General features: G+C 43.9%; 1 protein-coding gene across 3 annotated transcripts in view; it reads right to left on the bottom strand.

The window, feature by feature from the left end:
* Nucleotides 1-12,905, bottom strand: part of LOC123078491 (uncharacterized) — a 28,135-nt gene extending 15,230 nt beyond the window's left edge. The window contains exons 1-19 of one of the 3 annotated variants that reach the window (XR_006437492.1): nt 11,987-12,905; nt 11,225-11,369; nt 10,316-10,588; nt 10,029-10,196; nt 9,734-9,943; nt 9,450-9,544; nt 8,703-8,877; nt 8,179-8,582; nt 7,797-7,920; nt 7,110-7,205; nt 6,950-7,021; nt 6,035-6,172; nt 5,513-5,663; nt 5,070-5,431; nt 1,744-2,207; nt 1,370-1,672; nt 970-1,194; nt 697-787; nt 148-225 (exon numbers count right to left, since the gene is read on the bottom strand). Coding sequence is in view for 2 of the 3 variants with exons in the window: in XM_044501020.1 (XP_044356955.1) it covers nt 148-225; nt 697-787; nt 970-1,194; nt 1,370-1,672; nt 1,744-2,207; nt 5,070-5,663; nt 6,035-6,172; nt 6,950-7,021; nt 7,110-7,205; nt 7,797-7,920; nt 8,179-8,582; nt 8,703-8,877; nt 9,450-9,544; nt 9,734-9,943; nt 10,029-10,196; nt 10,316-10,588; nt 11,225-11,369; nt 11,987-12,690 (4,359 nt within the window). In the remaining variant the exon portion in view is untranslated. Of the gene's footprint in view, nt 1-147; nt 226-696; nt 788-969; nt 1,195-1,369; nt 1,673-1,743; nt 2,208-5,069; nt 5,664-6,034; nt 6,173-6,949; nt 7,022-7,109; nt 7,206-7,796; nt 7,921-8,178; nt 8,583-8,702; nt 8,878-9,449; nt 9,545-9,733; nt 9,944-10,028; nt 10,197-10,315; nt 10,589-11,224; nt 11,370-11,986 lie in introns of all 3 variants that reach the window. The other 2 variants (XM_044501021.1, XM_044501020.1) reach the window with 2 other exon arrangements.
* Between the last annotated feature and the right edge of the window lie 6,965 nt (nt 12,906-19,870).

Here is a 19,870-nt window from a genome sequence, read left to right as displayed (position 1 = left end):
GAATGTCAGTCAAGTTTAAACATGGAAAACTTCGATACAAAAAACGACACATACTTTTAAGGAACAATTCTGAAGCCTATGTTGTCACAAAATTTAAAATAGTGGGACGGAAGATCAAAATCATATGACATTCATTGATTGGCTTACCTCTTGCCATCTGGTGTAATGGTCATCAGCACTCATAATATGACCATACCGTTGCAGAGATTGCTTCATGTGTAGCACCTGTTACAAAATGACACAGAAAAATTATAAAAAAAAATTATGGATACATAGAAGGACCTAGGTATCAATATATTAAGAATAATAGGCACCCTAAATTTGAGTTGAAGATGACCAGGAATGGGTGGTGGGATTATACAATAACAAACAAGAAATGCTAGACCAGGTCGTAAAAGCTAAGTTTTGAGAAACTGAACCTGTTGCGTCAAACTAAACAGGTTGTGTCATAGAATGACACAATCACAGTCAAGCACATATTGTTACGTTTTAAAGTTAGATAGCAAGACAAACCAGCAAGAGCTACCTAGTGTTGGCTTGGACAGAATATCTGTTAGGTGATATGCATAAATGAAATCACAGTTTTTTTAGACTAAGTAAAGCCATGAGTTGACCAGGCACACAACAACATATGTCCATATGACCTTTCAAGATAATGTGTGAACTTGAAATGTAAATAAATGCAAGTCAAGCTACCTTACTCCGCATAGGATCATTCTCAGGTAAGTGGCAGATGCACATAGTTAGAACATTGGTTGCAGCGTCAAGGTTCCAACTGTGCAGGTACCTAGAAATGAAAGTATGCACTCAGTAACTCAATATGCCTATCTGGAGAACAAAAATATAGCAACGGTGATGCATTCAAAATGGACATCTATCAAATATACTAAAACTGAAAGAATCCTTCATTACACAAAATCAAAAGGTTTATTGTACTAATAAGGCTGGAACGAAAATGACATGACGTACTTAAGAGCAAGCTGAGCTGCAAGTTTTTTATCCCTCAGTCTCAAACAATACTGCCAAGTATTACTCCCCAAGTTACGGGAACCATATGGGCGGAATTGTCCTGTGCCTAGACTTCTTTCTTCCCTTTGATCAATGAGCAATCGAAGTAATTTATCAGACGCTCCATTGCGCAAACAACGGTCGGATACAGCAAGAGCATCAGTTAGTTTTCCTTCATTAATTAGCCTACAGAGACAAAGCAAGTTTAATTGTCACATGTTGAAATCTCTAGAAAGACAAATATTTAGGAACGGAAGGAGTAGAAATTATCACAACAAGTAATGGCTAAGTGCAAGTGAGAAACTCTCATTATGTGTAGAGCAAAAGGTGTGGCCAAGAAAAAATTGTAAAATCCTGCTACCTCTCAACGGCTTTCTCATATGGTCCTTCGTTCTCCCAGTCAAAAGAAATAAAAGCTGTTGGCTCTAGTTTAGCATCATCATGTTTAGGGGATTCTAGTGTACTTGAAGCGGCATTTCCATTTATGACGACATCTTCAAGCTCTGATTCAGCATCACTGTCAGGTTCACGAGCTCGCTTAATAGAAAATTTTCCTTTTGATTGATGCACGGCGACTTCATTTTCAGTTTTAACTGCCACGGCAGACTCAGATACCCGGTGAAGGTTAGACTGCATCTGTATCCACCGGTTCAAAGTTGGATATCTGCAAGTAACTTAGATACTTACAAAGTGAAGTTGATTGGGACATGATGGCATAAAATGACTATTCATTACCTCTCCGATTGTTCAAGAGCGAATTCATAGAATGACCTCTCAACTTCAGTGGTTTGCATTGCATCTTTCACATAAGTAGGAGATGATTCACTGTCACCAGATAGTATGCTACTTCCGAACACACATGCCAGAACTGCTCTTACTGATGATAATTGGGCTAAATGCTTCACTAAATTTAACTGAAGAGGATACAGCGGATCCCGGCGAGAAGACAACAATGAATCATGTGGACTCCATCCTTGATCAGGGGGGAGGGACTTTGGAACTGTTGAACTGTTTTCAGAAATAATATTAGAAACTGTGGTTAAAATAGGAATGCAAGCCCATCCTTGTCCTGTTCGTGGAGGAAGAACTGGTGGCACACAAGCTGATATTATCTCATGCACAAAATCCACACCCATTGTGTCAGCTACCTTCGCAGCTGCGTCAGTGCTTCCATGCTCAAAAACTAAACGAGTTAAAAGCTGCATGGCAGACGAACATTATATTAGTCCGAAATAATTCTCGAACCACTTTGGACTACAATAACAGCAAGACAAAAGAAACTGAATGTAAACAATATTCCATCGTAGTTTCTTAAAAGGACACTGAACAGTAATTACCCTGTGTTTCTTAAAAGGGGTTCACTTCATACAAATGACGTTGCACTTTATGTCTTCACCAATATAATGTGTCAGTTAGTCTTTTCTCGTTCTTTTTAGGCAATATTTTAAAGGATGTTGAATTAGAAGAGTATACGGCATGATAATTGAAATGTATTGTGGTTTGATGCATAGAATCTCAGGTTGGACCAGAAATCATCAAGAATGGAGATCATGCAGGAGGACTGCATGTATGTATATTAAGATAGAAAAGGTTTTACAAAGCCAACGAAACATGGTCTGTAGCGCACTCGAATGCACGGATACTTCAGTCAACCAGCGTATCCATATCGGATACCGTATCTGATACCGATTCGCCTCCGATACCCCCCCCCCCCCCCCCCCCCCCGAGATACGTATCCATGGAGTATCCGTGAAGAAATGATTTAAAACAATCCCGATACTTTGCCAATACGTCTTGGGTACGGCCCAACCCATTTAAGAGCCCACTCAGCCCAGTAAAGAGGCAACCAGCAACCCTAGTACCCCGATGCCCCCCATCCATTCCCTCCCAGATTCTTTCCTCCCTCCCAAGCTCACACCAGGCGACGCCTGCTCACCCAGCACCAGCGGCGGCGGCGGCTAGCCGGCGACGAGCTGCTCCTCCTCCTCACCAATGCCCCCTCCCTGCCCAGCCAAGCTCATCTCCTATTCTTTCTCCTCCGAAGATCTCATATTCATCTCCTCCAGATGGCTCCTCCTGCTGTACCTACGAATCTAAGGGCACCATTGTGGAGCCATGTCACAATTATAGAGAAATCACCTGGAGGGGACAACACTAAATGGAAATGTAACTAGTGTAGTCATGTTGCTTTGAGTAGCTACTCTAGAGTTTCTGCTCATTTGCTGAAGACAGGGAGCCATGGAATCCATGCATGTACAAAGGTCACAATTGACATTCTGAATGCACTTCTATACTTTATTTTTTATTTTAAAAAATAGTAAAACATATCCCCGTATTGGCATTTTTTTTCAAAATAGCGAATTTACGTATCCGTATCGGCCCGATACCGATACTCGTATCCGTATCCGTATCGGTGCTTAGCGCATGACTGAATAAACATGAGAAAAATCAAAGATCTAAAGGTGATACAACGCAACGACCACTGCCATGTAAAGGCCTGAAGCTCCTTCGCTCCAACCATACTCCACATTATGAATGTTGCCTTGCACTGATCAGTGAGGGTCTCTACGCAGTATTAATGTTGTTGAAGAAATTCACATTGAACAGAGTTGACCATTGCCAAGCTAGACTAACGTGGGTTGCAAATATTTTACTACATAAGAGAATCTCTAAACAATCCCCTATATCGGTTAGAGGAGGATAGATTTTGTTTTCCTCCTCTAACTGGCACCTAACCGATCCCTTATAACGGTTAGAGGAGGGTAACCAAATTCCGGCAAGATTACAGCGGGATTCCGCTGATCTTTTTTTTTTGTCCTTTCCATCGTCTCCGGCCACGGAGACGAGCCTCCTCATTGTCCCTAGCCTGGCGGTGCTCCTCCCGTAGTCGGAGCCGGCGAAGCCACGGTGGAGGAGGTTGTGCGCGATCTTGTCCCTGGCCTTGGCAGCGGCGTCCACGGCCACGGCCACCTGCCGGACACACAGGAGCTGGCCTTGACGGCGGCAGCTGCGGCGGATTCACGGTCCGGCCACCGGAGGAAGCGCGGCATGAGGATGGAGCGGATGGCCCCTCCGGGTACCCCAGGCTGCTCCGCCACTCGGATTTGTGATGCGTTCGGCAGCGGACGAGGACTCATGACTCCAGCATGGTCACCATCGTCGCCGCTCGCCGCGAAGGCGCATAGCAACTGTTTGACGAAATGTATGAGCCAAATGTAAGTTTTACTAATCGAAGTTTAGGGGGCGGTTAGAAACGACACTTTTTTAGAAGAGCAAATGTACTCCTCTAAAGGATACTCGGCCGTTAACGTCTCTAAATTAGAGGGGATCGGTTAGAGATGCTCTAAGCTCATAGACAAAATCCCACGAATACCTACAAGTGATAACTAATATTTATTTATAATTTGTTCAGCCACGAGGTTCCACATTCGGCCAAAGATATATCAAAATACTAGAAGCCATGGGAACTTATTCATCCACTTATGGCTTCCCCATGCTGTAAAAAAATATCTTAAACTGCCCCTAAGTAGTACGTTGACTTGTGAATTTGACCACTAAATTCTTATGTATGGGCCCCCTCAAATAAAATTCCTAGCTCCGTCCCTGGTTGAGACCTTGGGTGCAAATCCCCACTCTTGAAGTTAAATATACGTAGTTCTTCCTGCCTATCCTCCCCTTTTCAATAATATGGGGATGAGTTATGTAAGTGAATTATAGGGTAACTGAATTTGGTAAACATGTAGGTGGAGTGAATTTCTTAATAAGTACTCCCTCCGTCCCGAATTAGTTGTCTTAGATTTGTCTAGATACGGATGTATCAAGACACATTTTAGTGTTAGATACATCCGTATCTAGACAATCTAAGACAACTAATTTGGGACGGAGGTGTTAGTTATTTGTTTTAGGTGATTACAAATACAACTAGCACTCCGTTTCCAGTTATTAGTAGTAAATGTCATTCTAAAGAGGACAATTTGCTATGGTCTTTCATGTAATTTTTGGAAGAAGTAAAAGAAAAGGACAAACGGTATATTTTTTACCCAGCGTGTGAAGGAGCTTACATCTTTTGGTCGTTCGTACACCAATGAGAAGTAGTTGAAATCATGAGTCGTGTCAGTTCCATCAACTATGTCACCAATGGTTGCAATATATATTATGAAGTTTGATAAGTATGTCGACGGCTTGGTAGATACATGACCCAAGTATCTGTTTGTAGAACCTTTGTGGTCTGAACTGCTTTCAGGAACACTTGAAGCTGTTGGGTCAGTCTTAGATGCTTGCTTCAGGATTCTAAGTCCATGACCAAGGACTGTACCTTTTTCGGATATCAAAGCATCTTTTTTTTCTGACTTGGTACCGTCTTTTGAGTAAGTTTTATCCGAATCTTCATCAACAATAGCTCTTGCAACATTGTGAAGTTTACCTGAAATAGAAAAGTTCAGAAATGCCTCTAGAACATAATCGCAACAACAATTACAGTTCAACTGAATAAAGTAGGCATTACCATTCAAGAACTGACGCTTTCCTCTGAAGGCATCATCAATCATCTGATGCAGGAGTCCAAGTGGACGTTGCTTTTGTCCAACTCTGCTAGATTCAGTTGACAAAGAGGCACTCACTTCGGTAAAAACTACTTGAAGATATGGCCGACCTTCCTAGATGACACCAAAAAGTATGCATTAGGTATTAAAAACTAACTACATAGTCAAGTCGCTTCGTTAAACATGGGACAGTAGGGCATCATAATCACAGATATCTTTCTTTGGTATGATAATTAAAATCAAAGCCATAAAAATAATCAAATACTGTTTTATAAAGAAAAGAGTACAGCATTAGATTATGCTACTGAACATGTAATGAACTGAGAGAGGCCTTTGATACATCCTCCAATGCTGAAATTGTACGTTAAGACTCGCAAACATCCTGCTCAAGTACATAAACAAATGGTACACAAGAGGAAGAAATTCAATAATGAAAATGAACCATGCATGATTTACTGATAGGCACAAGAAAATAAAAAACTCACGAGATCTAAAATGCCACTCAGGCGCTGAAGGATGCACTTTATCACTAATATGATAGCAACTTCTTGAATCTGATCCCAATAAGTTGGACCTATTTTTGGGGAGGTTCCTGGAAATATTTCAGATAACAAACTTGTAGCCTGTACATGAGAAGAAGAAAACGTCAGGTTATACACTTTCTTTACAAGATTGACAGTTTACACACACTATGGCACTATGCTAAAAGCAATATGGTTACCTAATTGATCTTGGCTAGCTTGTGCAACTAGAATTGACATAGATGGCATAAGATAGCATACACACTTTCTGGTAGCAAAAACAGATGCCAAATTAAACAAGAAAAAACAGAGAGATAGGCAAAGTACATTCTGGTTAGTCACCAGATACCCAGGTCTGGGAATGGCGTCATGAGGCGTGGGTGGTGGGTAGCTAGGAATGTGGACCAGACGGGTAGTGTTCTTACGGGCACTAGTACAGAATGCAGGACGAGACTCAATCCGTGTTTATGACCCAATCAATCACTAAGAAATCCAAAAATTCAAATTTGGAAGATTGCAACATAATCATACAAGGCAAAAACGAATGGAGAGCCTATCATTATTCATTCCACAAAAAATAGTTACAGGAAGCTCTCCAAAATTTATCAGTAAAAACCATCTTCTCACCAGAAATTGTATAACAGCAGGAGTGAAGATATACACAATGAACTACTCCCTCCGTTCACAAATATAAGATGCTCTAACTTTTCTGAATCGGATGTATGTAGACACGTTTTAGTGAGTTTGTTCACTAATTTCAGTCCGTATGTAGTCTATATTGATATATCCAAAACATCTTAGATTTGTGAACGGAGGTAGTAGATACTGTACCAAAAGTGAGTGCCCGAGATGTAGAAATGCATGACAGTCAACGCTTACCTCATCAAGAAGAAATCGACACATATCCCCTGACCTAGCAGAAGTTGCAGCAACATCAATGCAAAGCAGAATCTGACAGTTCAGATTTATTGTCAGGTCAAATACTACAAATACCTATCATTAACAACATCAAATGCAGATCATGATTTAAAATCCTGACCGTAGTTAAAGGACCAAGCTGAGCACGGAATGACAAAATATCTGATTCGCGTGCAACACTTGGGTTGTCTGTGGCCCGATTTAGAGCATCCTCAACCTGGGCATAAAACACGGAAATAAGAAACATAAAGTTTGGCACAACCTTAAATATTTTGTAACATCAAACGACATTTAATTGTTCTGAAGAAAGCAAAAATGAAGTGGGGGTACTGCACAGAACCCATTTGTCATTTTTCCTTCGATCCTGCCACAATCAAGTATTCACCTGAGGTAGATTGATAGCAGATCACAAGATTGTATATCTGCCTATCCAAAAATTCTAATATGAGTACATTGCAAAATGGTTTGATATGCACTCTGTCTGGTCAAAGAATAAAGTGACATCCTAGAATTGCAGTCAAACATTCTCAATTCCTTTACATCTCTTTCCCTCTGCCGAGAGTTTGCTACTTCTTCTGTGACTGGCACTTATAAGTTATAATCATAAATTTCTGCCACTACCACACTTCCAATCATTCCCCTTCCATCTCTCCTTCCCTCTGCTGAGAGAGAGAGAGGGGGGGGGGGGAGAGGAAGAGCCTATGTAAGTGTAAAATTCTATGTGCTACATGTGCATGGACAAAAAAGGGGACCACATCACTTCATCTCAACTAATAAAGAAACCAAAAAAAGGCAAGAAAAGGCATACCAATGCTCTTCTGTATGCACCAGCTACCCATTCAGCTAATTCAAGAGAAGCTTTATCCTCAGCAGGCAAAGAAAATCGTTGTACAGCTTCCTCTCCTATACCATAATTTGCCCTTTGCATGCACCTGCCAAGAATTCCAATGAACTCCACAACCATGTGACACACACACACACACACAGGGAGAGAGAACTACAGAAGTTCCACAAGAAGCACAGAGAATAAACAGTGATATTTACCACCATGTGACCTCAATATAGTGAACAAATGAGGTAATTATACTGGGTAATGCGCAAAGAGCCCACATTAAAGCCTGATCTTAGGATGCATAAAGTGAATAAAGTAAAATACAGCAAGAAACCAATGTACAGAATAGAAAACTCACACGTTCAACAATTTTGAAGGAGCGGCACGTAAAACAACTAATGCCTCCTTCCAACTCCATTGTCGCCCAGACAGAGGTGGGAGGCGTTGTAGAACAGATAGACGCCAATCCATGTCTTCAATGGAATGGCTGGCATGTTTGAGTCTCCACTCTAACGCTTGCCTGCCAGCAGGTGACAGACCAGTACTTGGCAACTGATCCATATCAGGGCCTTTAAATAGGACATTATGTCGAAGTATGTCAAGCAGAAGTCCAACAAAAGATATCACCATGTTCTTCCCTTCAGATTCAGTATTACTATCACAGCAATCATGATTGACAGAACACTCTGGGGGGGCGGCTTGCGGCAACTTGATAGTGTCATCCATATGTAATAATGATAATACAATGCTGACCATGAAAATCTGCAAAGGAAAGTAGCCCAATGAAGCTTAACTGTTCAACTGACGACTTCTCTGAAGCTTTCAAGACTAGCATTCTGGCATGACTCCTGAAAATATCAATATGACAAAGCAGAGCCAAACCTTTCGTGGAGTGCTTTCGATAGCCTCCATAAAATTTTGCATCTCCTTCAAATATGACAAAGCTATGTGATAATGGTGCTCATTCCCATCACCTGCACACTTCTCCATCTCCCCTAAAGAAAGGGCAACTGACTGTAGAGCATATCGCATGTGCATCAGCTCGATGTCATGCATCCTGCCATAGGTACAAGAAGCCCACATGAAATAAACTGCTCACGAGAACAATAGTGTCAATTCATCAGTGAACAATCCCGCGAGTTTTCTTATCTCTCTCTCCCTCTGCGTGTGTGCTTTTTTGTTGGGGGTGGGGGGGATGTTATACGGCATTTACCAAAAGTAGCAGAAGGCACCTCAGGAATGCTCAGGTCAAAAACTAAAGAAGAGGAAATCTTTATGCTTGCAGGAAACATGAAGCATAGAATGATAGAAGTAAAGAAGATGATATTTACGATGTTAATACAACATAGCAGTTAAAAATGTGATGTCATAAATGGTTGTGAAGGACACTTTCATATCGTCGAGTAGTGCAACACACTTCAAATCCTGAAGCTTGACTGGGGCTAGCAAGATGAGCGGCTTTAGCTGTAGGAGGTTATTTTTTTTCCTGTTGAGTGTACAGTGTGGTTTTGTTCTACTTTTTCAAACTTATTGTCGGTCACTCCCCTCGTGCGTGTAAGACCTTTTTTCATATCCTAATATATTTACATGCAGCACTCCTGCACTGTCTCAAAAAAGTTGGTTGTGAACCTTTTCGAAGCTGCAGTTGTTGAAGAAAGTGGCTGCATACCAACAAGCTCAATTGCATCTTGAAACTTTATTCCTGGGACCACGTCAAACAGCACCTGCAAGTAAAAAGATAAATCAGAAGAGCATCAAACTATCAACTAGGAAACCAAATGTTTTGCAACCAACATGGGAGACCAAAATGTACATGAGGCAATCATAGAAGGTGTGAAGGACTGATAAACATATGGCCACATGTAGAATCATAAAAAAAAAATGAGATCACAAATTCAGATAAGAGAACTCACTCTCATGGGAGTCTGAACAGCTAACCGCTCAAGTATCATGTTCTCAACAAAAGGATCTAATGTTTCTGCATTAACAACTGAATCTTGCTCTTTTTGGGAGAACAATGAATTCCTCAAATTCCAAGGGTGCCCAGAATTCACACTGGAAACGAAGGATGCAAGATCCAGATGAAAGCATAACAGGTCACATAGGTACTCCTCACAGGATGTCTGCCAATAGAAAACTCGTAATCCTTCACATATTTTTGCTAAACAATATCATAGAGGCAAGATGATTCAAGAGAAAAGGAAGTACCTCATCCGTCTGTGCACGGTAATGTGAATATTCTTGTAGACGCAGAGCTTGGGATTTGCTTGTCCAGAACAACTGCATTAACTTTCTCCGCAGTTCTGTCTTACCCTTCAGAATATCCCAACCCAATACAGCAACCAATGGCTGGAGAAGGGGAAATAAAGAAACAACCTGCAGAAAGCAACTTGCCAGAAGTTAATGCGGCAGAAAACTAGCAGAATCAGTTCTGCAGTGCTCATAGCAGATCCACAAATAAATAAATGGCAGTATCCCACTGAAAACTAGCATACATTAACAGCTTCTTGAAGCTGTTCTCTCTTAATTAATGATAGAGCAGTTTCCATGATAACTTCAAGGACATGCTTTCCAGAAAGTCGAGAATAGTGGAACAGATCTTTCTTGCAGGATACTATAGCTTCGGTCAAAATGGTCCTGTCATCTGAATCAGCATCCCTCTCCAACCACAATGTTTCCAGAAACTTCTTGAAAGGAAGAGGCATCCAATGAGCATCAGAGATACTGTGGTCTTCAAATTCTTCAGAAAGAATGTCATCCAGAATGATCTGGTATCGGTAGCCAAAAAAAAAGATATTAGCATCAGCCATCTAAAACCAAGTATGTATAACCATTCCAAAAGCTAAATACTGGCAATATGCTAGAGCGTCCGCATCAGATGATCCTGGGTAGAATCTAAAGGAGAGATAGATAAAGTAGCATAAAAAAGGGCAGCCCGGTGCATGTAGCTCCCGCTTGCGCAGGGTCTGGCGAAGGGTCCGACCACTTTGGGTCTATAGTACGCAGCCACAAATGCGAGGGTAGAAGCTAAATTATTATTACAGAGAGAGCTGATGCATCCATCTTAGCACCTAAATTAGGTGATAAGAGATGTGGATGTTCTTAGGTACAATGGAGAAGGAAGTAACACGGGAAGGTACAACTGGCCACCGGCATTAATTTATTGTTCAACTAAAGCACAGAATAATGATGAAGGTATAAAGCTCAGAATCTGGGATTCAGAGTGTTCAATGATCTTGAATTTCTGTGCGCTACAAAAGTAAATCAAATTTCCCTTCTTGTAGATGATCACATGTCATCAACGGGTAATGGAAGTCTGATAAAAAATGAACAGGCAACCAAATTCGTGGTAACCTACTTCAATGGAAGAACCATACCAGTAAGAATGAAAATTTTGCATTTACCTGAATTAGTTGAACAAGCTGGGGACTGCTTGACTGAAGTGCTTCTCCATAAATTGTAATGATTCTATTACGCGATTCAAACCATTTTCCAAAATAATTTGATGATTTTTCCCAACCCTTTTTCACAACATCACCTAGGACAACCCTGCACAAAGAAATTATATTAAAAAATATTGAACATTTGATCATATCCAAATCTATCACCACACACTTGAACATGTTAATCTGAAATGACAAACGCAAATATGGTGATGCTACATTAAAATTCGACAACATTGCTTTGGATAAGACCTGGTGGTTAGCAGTTCACTAGTCACTGTAAGAGTATATCATCTTACTTTCCTGGTCTATATTTCCTGCGCCCATTGAACTATTATCATGATGAGTGATGGTAAACAAGCATGTCTAAAAACTTGTAATTTGCAAATTCCAGTACCGACATAGATTACCTCAAGAGTACAGGGGCTCACTGTTTTCATCGAGACATTGATATGGAATGGGACTACAAAAGATCATCCATGACATACACATGGACCTTAACTCAAGGCTGTAATTTAGCTTGAATGTTTCACGGATTCTTAATGGGCAATCACACAAATACAGATTGTACCTAAAGCTACAATCAACCGCACCATGCCAGCTTGAGATGTCCATTAAAGTCTTAGCTTGCAACTTCATCAAACATATGTCGAGATGTTCCACAGGAAATGATGACTGGATTCGTATTTAGATATTAACAAAAGGTGCTGCAATAGAGCTTACTTATAACTGTCCTCCTCTACGCCATTCTCCAAACAGAGGAACCGGATATGCCCAGTAGCACTTTCGACGTCACCAGCCATGACAAGCGCCTTCATGGCGTCCAAGTGGGCGAGCTGCACGCTACGTCGCAACGACAGGAGCACATTTACACCAAAACCTGAGTCCAGTCCGATCTGCCTCGAAACGCCCGCACACAGGGCGTCAAACAGCTCGGCATTGTCGAGGACCACCCCCCACAACCCCCTCAGATCCTCCTCGGTAACCGGGACCTCCTCGACAGGTTCCCCATAGTCGTCGACCTCGCGTTTCAGCCTCGCCACCCCCAAATCCAGCAGCTTCACGAGCGTTCCCCGAGCATCGACGCCGGTGGCAGGGTCATCAGCGATGGGCTGGAGAAGAATGAGAAACTCAGCCTTGAGGCGGAGCGACTCGGGGTTGGGAGTGGAAGGGAGGGCAGCGAGCTCAAGCACGGCGAGCCAGGCGAGGTGGGAGGAGGAGGGGCAGGCGGGCAGCGCCGACCAGAGCACGCCAGGGACGCGGCCCCCCGAGGCGACCACCGCGCGGAGGAAGTCTGCAGCGAGATCGGGATCGGTGCGGCGGCGGAGGCTGAGTAGAGCCGCGCGCATGGGCTCGAATTGAGCGAGGAAGAGGTGGTTCGCGGCCACGCGGGCGAGGAGGCCGGCCTCCCGCTCCGACGCCGCCATGGCGAATTCTGGGTGCGGGTTCGGGGAGTAGGAATCACGAGGTGGCGATGAGCATGGTGCTGCGGGCGGGAACTGGAGCGCGGTGCGGGCGAGAGCGGAGAGTTCTGTTTGGAGAAGGGTTTGCTGATGTCTCGCGGTTTGGGGGAGAACGGAGGAAGGAGAAGACGAAGACAAACAACGTAAGGGGAAAATAAAGCCTGGATTATTCACTCACCCCGTTCGGACTAGACGCTGGATGAACTGATGGATGCGAGTGTTAGAACATCTACAGCCCGACTAAACATAACCGGTTAAAGCAACTCCAACGCGCCGACGTTTACAAAGGCGAAGCGTTTTTCCCTCACTATGACTAGCGATTACAAGGCGATCTAGGGCTTGACCGCCGCCACGGCCGCTTAGCCACGGCAGTGGCCGCCTGTCCAACCTCTTCCTCGTGGGGGTCATGGGCCTCTCTTGACCGGGAATGCAAGCTTGATGTCCTGATGAGAGAAGAAGAGTAGCTTTCAGCCTGGTCATTGTTTTGATGGTCTGCTACCTGGCCGCCTGTCCAACCTCTCCCTTGTGGGGGTCATGGGCCTCTCTTGACCGGGACTGCGAGCTTGATGTCTTGATGAGAGAAGAAGAGTAGCTTTCAGCCTGGTCATTGTTTTGGTGGTCTGCTACCTGGCGGCTTTGAAGTTCAGTCGCCTACACAGTTTCTCGTCCCGGCGCGCGTCTCGCGAAGCTGGTAGTCTGTCCCGGCACAACTCCTTTGCCCAGCTAGGTGTTGTGATCGGTTTTTGTCCTTTCGTATCGGTCTGATTACGGTAGGTTTTCTTGTCTTTGTTCATCTACTGAATCGACTAGTTCCAGAGTTGATCGGACGCTATGAAAATACTAAGCTATAATTGTCGCGGCCTTTCCGGAGCAACGACAACCCGGGCTCTACTGAATATTCAGAAGAAAAGTGGTCCGGATGTGTTGTTCCTATCCAAGACGCATCTTGATGAGTGGCCAGCGGAATGCCTGCATCGTCGTCTGAAAATGGATTTGAAAGAGGTGGTGTGCAGTGACGGCCGAAGTGGAGGTATGGTGCTACTATGGAAGGAAGAAGTGGATATCTCATTGCGGTACAAAAGTAGATAACTTCATTGATGTGAATGTTGGCACTGGACAAGATAATGTCTGGCGTTTTACTGGGATGTATGGCGAACCTCGGTGGCAGGACAAACACTTAATATGGCAGCGACTGAGAGACTTGCATGCTATTGCTGATATGCCATGGTTGGTTATGGGTGATCTCAATGAGATTCTTTATGCTTTTGGGAAAGAAGGGGGCAATCCACGTCCTAGTCATTTTATGCAAGCATTTAGAGAAGCCCTGACTGATTGTAATTTGAATAATTGCGGATATGTTGGAGAAAAATTTACGTGCCATCGTGGACGTATCCGAGAAAGACTAGACTAAGCTTTGTCAAATGAGGAGTGGAACCAAAAATTTGGAAATGCATTTCTGAAAAGTATGGACTACAGCAAGTCAAATCATAGACCAATACTTATGAACACAGAACCAGAATCAATCGGCAAGCCGAGTGGACCTATTGTGCTTAGATTTGAAGCAAAGTGGCTTAAGGAGGCCCACTTCTGACAGGTTGTTCAAGATGCTTTGGACCAGGCGGGAGCCCGCGGTTCAAACACAGGCCCAGCGGGAAAACTGGCATTGGTGCATGATCAGCTTCATAAATGGGATCGTTCTGTGCTTCAGAATACAAAGAAAAGAATCCGTTCTGCCCAACAGGAGCTAGAAAGAGCAGCAAGTGGTCCTATGAGTGATGAAAATCCAACAAGGGAAAGAGAGTTAGCTCGAGAGATTGAGTGGCTGCTGGAACATGAAGAAATCCACTATGCCCAACGAAGCAGACTGGATTGGTTGCGGTTCGGTGATAAAAACACTTCATATTTCCAGAATTTTGAGTCCGCTAGGCGCAAAAGAAATTTTATTAAAAGGCTAAGAGGAGATCATGGTGTTTAGATGGAAGGAAACACATCTCTGAACCCTCATGTGTCTCAATTTTTTACGGGACTATTTGCTACAGAAGTGGATGACCTTTTACTGTTAGATAAGGTAAAACTAAAGGTGTTAGAGGTTATGAATGAAAATCTGATGAGACCGTACACACCTGAGGAGGTTAAAAAGGTGTTGTTTTTTATTGGAGATATGAAGGCACCGGGTTCGGATGGACTCCACGCAATTTTTTTCAAAAAGTGTTGGAATATATTAGGGGACTCATTGACAGAGGAAGTTCTGAATGCAATAAAGAACAAGGTGATTCTAGATGGATGGAATGATACAGTGATTGTACTCATACCCAAGATTGAAAATCCAGAATTGATCACTCAATACAGACCTATCGGCCTCTGCAATGTTCTTTACAAGGTAATATCTAAGATGATCGCTTCTCGCGCTGAAACACATCCTTGATGAGATTATATCCCCAGTTCAGAGTGCTTTTGTTCCTGGTAGACTAATTATTGACAATATCTTACTGGCGTATGAGAGTCTGCATACTATAAAAAATAAGAAAAGGGTAAATGGGGCTACTGCGCGATGAAACTAGCACAAAGCTTATGATAGGGTGGAATGGAAATTTTTAAGCAGTATGATGAGTAAACTGGGTTTCCATAATGAGTTTGTCAATTTGCTCATGGCATGCGTTCAGTTAGTCAAATACAAGGTCAGATTCAACAACCAAGAAGCTGACTCGTTTATTCCTGGAAGGGGTCTTCGGCAGGGCGACCCCCTTTCACCATATTTATTCTTGATTTGCGTAGAAGGATTATCTAGTCTTCTGGCTCATAAAGAGGAGGTTCGTGGCATTGAGGGAGTTAGGGTTTGCAGAAATGCACCATCAATATCACATTTACTTTTTGCTGATGATTCCTTGATCCTTGTGAAAGCTGATATGACTAATGCAACCTTGTTGAGACAGGTACTAGATCAATATTGTGCAAACTCGGGACAATTGGTGAGTGAAGCTAAATGTAGCATCTATTTTAGCCCAAATATCGATGTGGACACAAAAGCAGAAATCTGTACGGAGCTCAATATTATGTCTGAAGCTTTAGCAGATCAATATTTGGGACTTCCTACCATGGTGGGGTGGATAGAAGCGATAGTTTTGTCCACCCCCTAGAGAGAATCATAAGCAGGTTGAAGAGTTGGAAAGAAAAAATCTTGTCTATATGAGGGAAAGAAATTTTATTGAAGGCGGTGATACAATCAATTCCTGTATTCGCTATGTCTGTTTTCAATATCCCCAAGAAGCTATGCAAGGAGATGACAAATGCAATGGCAGAATTTTGGTGGGGTGATACAGATGAAGTTCGACGAATGCATTGGATGGCCTGGTGGCGGATGTGTATTCCTAAGAGGATGGAGATATGGGTTTCCGTGACCTCCACTTTCTTAACCTTGCTAGCTGGCAAAACAATCTTGGAGACTTATCACAAATACTGATACTCTATGTGCTCAAGCTCTGAAAGCTAAGTACTACCCTCACTGCAATTTACTTAAGGCGAGCCCAAAAGAAGGTTCATCATTCACCTGGCAAAGCATTGTGGCTGGCCTTTGTACCTTCAAGAGGGGGCACATTTGGAGAGTTGGGACCGGTGAAATGATTAATATATGGGAAGGTCACTGGATCCTAGGAAGCCCATCTAGAATGATTCAAACACCAAGAGGTCAAGTCCTACTACAAACAGTCGTGATTTGATTGACCCTGCTACTGGAAAATGGGATGAGACACTGATCAACGATATTTTTTAACCCACTTGATGTGGAAAGAATTATGCGGACACCCTTAAGAGAACACCTCAACAAGGATTTTGTGGCCTAGCATAATACAAAATCGTATATGTTCTCAGTGAAGTTGGCATATTACACTGAATGGGACCGTGCTCATAGACACCGACTGACTAGAGCGGATGGACAAGGTACAGCCACACGCAATCTGGTATGGGATATTTTGTGGAAGCTTAAAGTGCCTAGCAAAGTAAAAAAAATTGGCTGGAAAGCTCTGCATGGCATAATTCTGGGTTTGTCAGTCCTTGCTAATAGACATATTCCTACCACTGGCCAGTGTTCGGTTTGTTCTTCGGGTCCCGAAGATATTAGACACTTGATGTTCACATGCAATCGAGCACAAGAAGTTTGGAACTCTCTGGGCCTGCGAGACATTATTATGGAGGCTTCACGTGTTGATCGATCTGGATCCATAGTCCTTGAGGAGCTTCTTCGCTGCCAGAATAACAAATCGCCTGTACTTGGCCACGTCGGTTTAAAGGAGATGATTATTGTGGGCGCTTGGTATATTTGGTGGCAACGGCAAGAGATTGTTAAAGGGGTGGTAGTGGCTCCTCCACCACGTTCAGCTTTCGCTATCCAAGTTATAGCGACGAATTACGGGGAAGCTTACACCAACTCTGAACCACATGAAATAACTTGGTCTAGACCTCCGACACTCACATACAAGTTGGACATAGATGCATCTTTCTTTGAAAAAGGAACAGATGGAGCGGGTGCAGTGCTACGGAATACACTAGGTGAAGCTATTGCTGGGGCTTGTTGGCCTCTTCACCATTTACTTGACGCTGCAACAGCTGAGGCAACAACACTTCAAAAAGGCCTCTATATGTTGGAAAATTTGGGCAGTGTTCCGGTGATTGTTGAATCGGATTCTCTTGAACTTTTCCAAGCTTTTAATGGGGTCATCCAGGTGTGGAGTCCATACTCGGCCATTCTTGTAGGTTGTTTTCAGATAGCATCCAGGATTGGTAATATTCCTGTTCAGCGTTGCAATAGGGAAGCAAACAAGGTGGCGCACACTTTAGCTAGACATGCTTTAGATTCAAATTCTTCTATATTTTGGGATGATAATCCTCCTAGTTTTATTGTTCCAGCTGTAATAAATGATGTATCATTATTTAAATTGAATTAAAGTGTGCCATGAAGGCTTTTCCTAAAAAAACTCCAACGCACCGACCGATTTTGTCTGCGCGTGTCCGTTTGGGTCGCCACGGACAGAAAAGTTGGCCCAACGCATCAACCCAAACGGACGCGTGTCCGCTTTTCGTCCGCCTGCCGACCCATTCCCGACCCAAATTTGGGCCTCATTTGCGTCGGCGCGGACACGAAGCTAATGCGCTTGACGCGCGCCTACTCCTTCCCCTAGCTCGCCAGTTGGTGGCACAACAACCACCATTTCCCTCCACTTCCCTAAAAAAAACCACCCGCTTGCGCTCCCGGCCGCTCGCCATGGACGATGCCCCGACCCTCGATGCCGCCGCCGGCCTCGCCTCCCTCGCCTCGTCTGGCCTCACCTCCATCCCCTCAGGCAAACGCAAGCCATGCGGCCCCCGCAAGACCGCCGTGCCGCCCAAGAAGGAGAAGCAGCTGACGCCCGAGGAGCGGGCCGTGCAGTTGGCCAAGAGAAAGGACCGGAGGCACGCGACGAACACAAGGGATGAAGTAGCGGCTATCACCGCTCTCTCCCCCGCCTCACAGCAAGAGGAAACCAATGCCAGAGTCACTGTGGCAACGAGGGAGACCCTGCTCTACCTAGGGTTAAACCCTGGCCAGCACGGGCTCATCAGCGCCGTCGTGGCCACGGTCAGCACGGGCTCGTCGGCATTGCCTCGGATGGTGCTGCCAGAGTCACCGCACGCGTCTGCCACGCACCCGATTCCCGGCTTCCACGTCTATTTGAAGCCTCCCACTTCTCCGGGGAATGCTCGCGGGAGGTGAGTGTGGTGGCGCCATCCTCAACGCCACGTGATACGTCCATTTTGCATCATGCTTTTATATCGATATTTATTGCATTATGGGCTGTTATTACACATTATTTCACAATACTTATGCCTATTCTCTCTTATTTTACAAGGTTTACACGAAGAGGGAGAATGCCGGCAGCAGGAATTCTGGGCTGGAAAAGGAGCAAATATTAGAGACCTATTCTGCACAACTCCAAAAGTCCTGAAACTTCACGGAGGCACGTTTTGGAATATATAAAAAATACTGGCGAAAGAATCAACCAGAGGGGGCCCACACCCTGGCCACGAGGGTGGGAGCGCGCCCTACCCCCCTGGGCGCGCCCCCTGTCTCGTGGGCCCCCTGGCAGGCCTCCGGTGCCCATCTTCTGCTATATGAACTCTTTCGTCCTAGAAAAAATAAGGAGGAAGCTTTCGGGACGAAGCGCCGCCGTCTCGAGGTGGAACCTGGCGAAACCAATCTAGGGCTCCGGCGGAGCTGTTCTGCCGGGGAAACATCCCTCCGGGAGGGGGAAATCATCACCATCGTCATCACCATCGATCCTCTCCGCGGGAGGGGGTCAATCTCCATCAACATCTTCACCAGCACCATCTCATCTCAAACCCTAGTTCATCTCTTGCATCCGATCTTTGTCTCAAAGCCTCAGATTGGTACCTGTGGGTTGCTAGTAGTGTTGATTACTCCTTATGGTTGATGCTAGTTGGTTTATTTGGTGGAAGATCATATGTTCAGATCCTTTATCTATATTTATACCCCTCTGATTATGAACATGAATATGATTTGTGAGTAGTTACATTTGTTCCTGAGGACATGGGAGAAGTCTTGCTATAAGTAGTCATGTGAATTTGGTATTCGTTCGATATTTTGATGAGATGTATGTTATATTTCCTCTAGTGGTGTTATGTGAACGTCGACTACATGACACTTCACCATTATTTGGGCCTAGGGGAAGGCATTGGGAAGTAATAAGTAGATGATGGGTTGCTAGAGTGACAGAAGCTTAAACCCTAGTTTATGAGTTGCTTCGTAAGGGGCTGATTTGGATCCATATGTTTCATGCTATGGTTAGGTTTACCTTAATACTTCTTTTGTAGTTGCGGATGCTTGCAATAGGGGTTAATCATAAGTGGGATGCTTGTCCAAGGAAGGGCAGCACCCAAGCACCGGTCCACCCACATATCAAATTATCAAAGTAACGAACGCGAATCATATGAGCGTGATGAAAACTAGCTTGACGATAATTCCCATGTGTCCTCAGGAGCATTTTCCTTTATATAAGAGTTTGTCCAGGCTTGTCCTTTGCTACAAAAAGGATTGGGCCACCTTGTTGCACTTTATTTACTCTTGTTACTTGTTACCCGTTACAAATTACCT

This window comes from Triticum aestivum, chromosome 3D (genome assembly GCF_018294505.1).
Source record: "Triticum aestivum cultivar Chinese Spring chromosome 3D, IWGSC CS RefSeq v2.1, whole genome shotgun sequence".
NCBI lineage: Eukaryota > Viridiplantae > Streptophyta > Magnoliopsida > Poales > Poaceae > Triticum > Triticum aestivum.
Note: the sequence above shows the minus strand (reverse complement) of the source record. Positions and strands in the feature narration are given on the sequence as shown.